Source organism: Brassica oleracea, chromosome C2 (assembly GCF_000695525.1).
Source record: "Brassica oleracea var. oleracea cultivar TO1000 chromosome C2, BOL, whole genome shotgun sequence".
NCBI classification, from domain to species: Eukaryota; Viridiplantae; Streptophyta; class Magnoliopsida; order Brassicales; family Brassicaceae; genus Brassica; species Brassica oleracea.
The window spans coordinates 35,389,149-35,390,265 of record NC_027749.1 but is presented as its reverse complement, the minus strand read 5'-3'; the positions used below and the strand labels follow the sequence as shown (position 1 = coordinate 35,390,265).

General features: G+C 45.7%; 1 protein-coding gene across 1 annotated transcript in view; it reads left to right on the top strand.

Moving 5' to 3' along the window:
* The window catches only part of LOC106324094, a 3,855-nt gene that overhangs the window by 1,297 nt on the left and 1,441 nt on the right, over window positions 1-1,117 (top strand). The window contains exon 3 of the mRNA XM_013762113.1: window positions 885-1,082. Coding sequence (XP_013617567.1) covers window positions 885-1,082 — 198 coding nt within the window. The remainder of the gene's footprint in view (window positions 1-884; window positions 1,083-1,117) is intronic.

The window sequence follows — 1,117 nt, the reverse complement described above, 5'->3', positions numbered from 1 at the left end:
CCTGATCTTTAAGGCTTGCTATCGCGTCTTGTTCCAAGTGAGAGCTTAGGACTGAAGGGAGCAATACCACGACAGTGGGTTGTTCCAGCTGAGTGATCCGAGTTCTAGACTGCATTTCAACGCGCTTGAATAAATGTTTTGCTCAACATTGACACCCGATGAAATACCCTGGGCCGGCTTTTTAATTGAATTGAATTTAAATCTCTAGTCTACTTGTTACTTGCGTCACTATTGCAAATCAAAATCCCACTTGTTTCTTAGCTTAATATCAAACTCATAAGAGTAAAGTGTAAACTGGTCCTCTGGATTGAATCTCAAAATATTACAATTACCACTGTTAACTTGACAGTAGCAAGGATTCATTTCTAGTATACCAAGTTTTGGCGCCAGACGGTAGTGGAAGTATGAAACAAATTCAGATGGGAAATTTTTAGATATCTAACTTGCTTTTAATTCTTTGTTGGAACAGATGATCCAAGTGCATGACCAGTAGACATACTCGGAGCAACGCACAAGGACCACTACATCAACTGACCAAGGACGAACTCGCAAGATTAGAAAGATAGAACCGTCAACAACCCAGAACAACCGACACCAACATGGGTGATCACGGCAATCAGGATGACCTCACTGCTGCACTGGCAATCATTCAACAACAAATGCAGACTCAGCAACAACAGATGTTGCAGATGCAGTAGACCATCCAGAATCAGCAACAAGCTGCTCAAGAAGCAGCTGAGAATGCCGCGCGAGAAGAGCGTGGTGCTCCTATTGGGGAGCGGAACCGTCCGCGGAACTTCGCTACTAACCGCTCCCCCATCAACCCTCCTCCTTGCACTCGGCAAGACTAAGAGATCAAACCTGCACTTATAAGTCTGGTACAGAAGAGCACGTTCAGCGGTCTCACTACTGACATCCTGATGGAGCACATTGAAGCCTTTGAGAGAATCTGCAATTTCTATCGCTCTAACGGAGTGCCACCAGACTATGTCAAATGCACGTTGTTCCCATTCTCTCTTGAAGGGAGAGCTTCTCGCTGGCTCCAATCTCTGCCAACCGGCTCTCTTACCTCATGGGATCAGGTCCGATCAGCGTTCCTGAGCCACTTCTACACGAA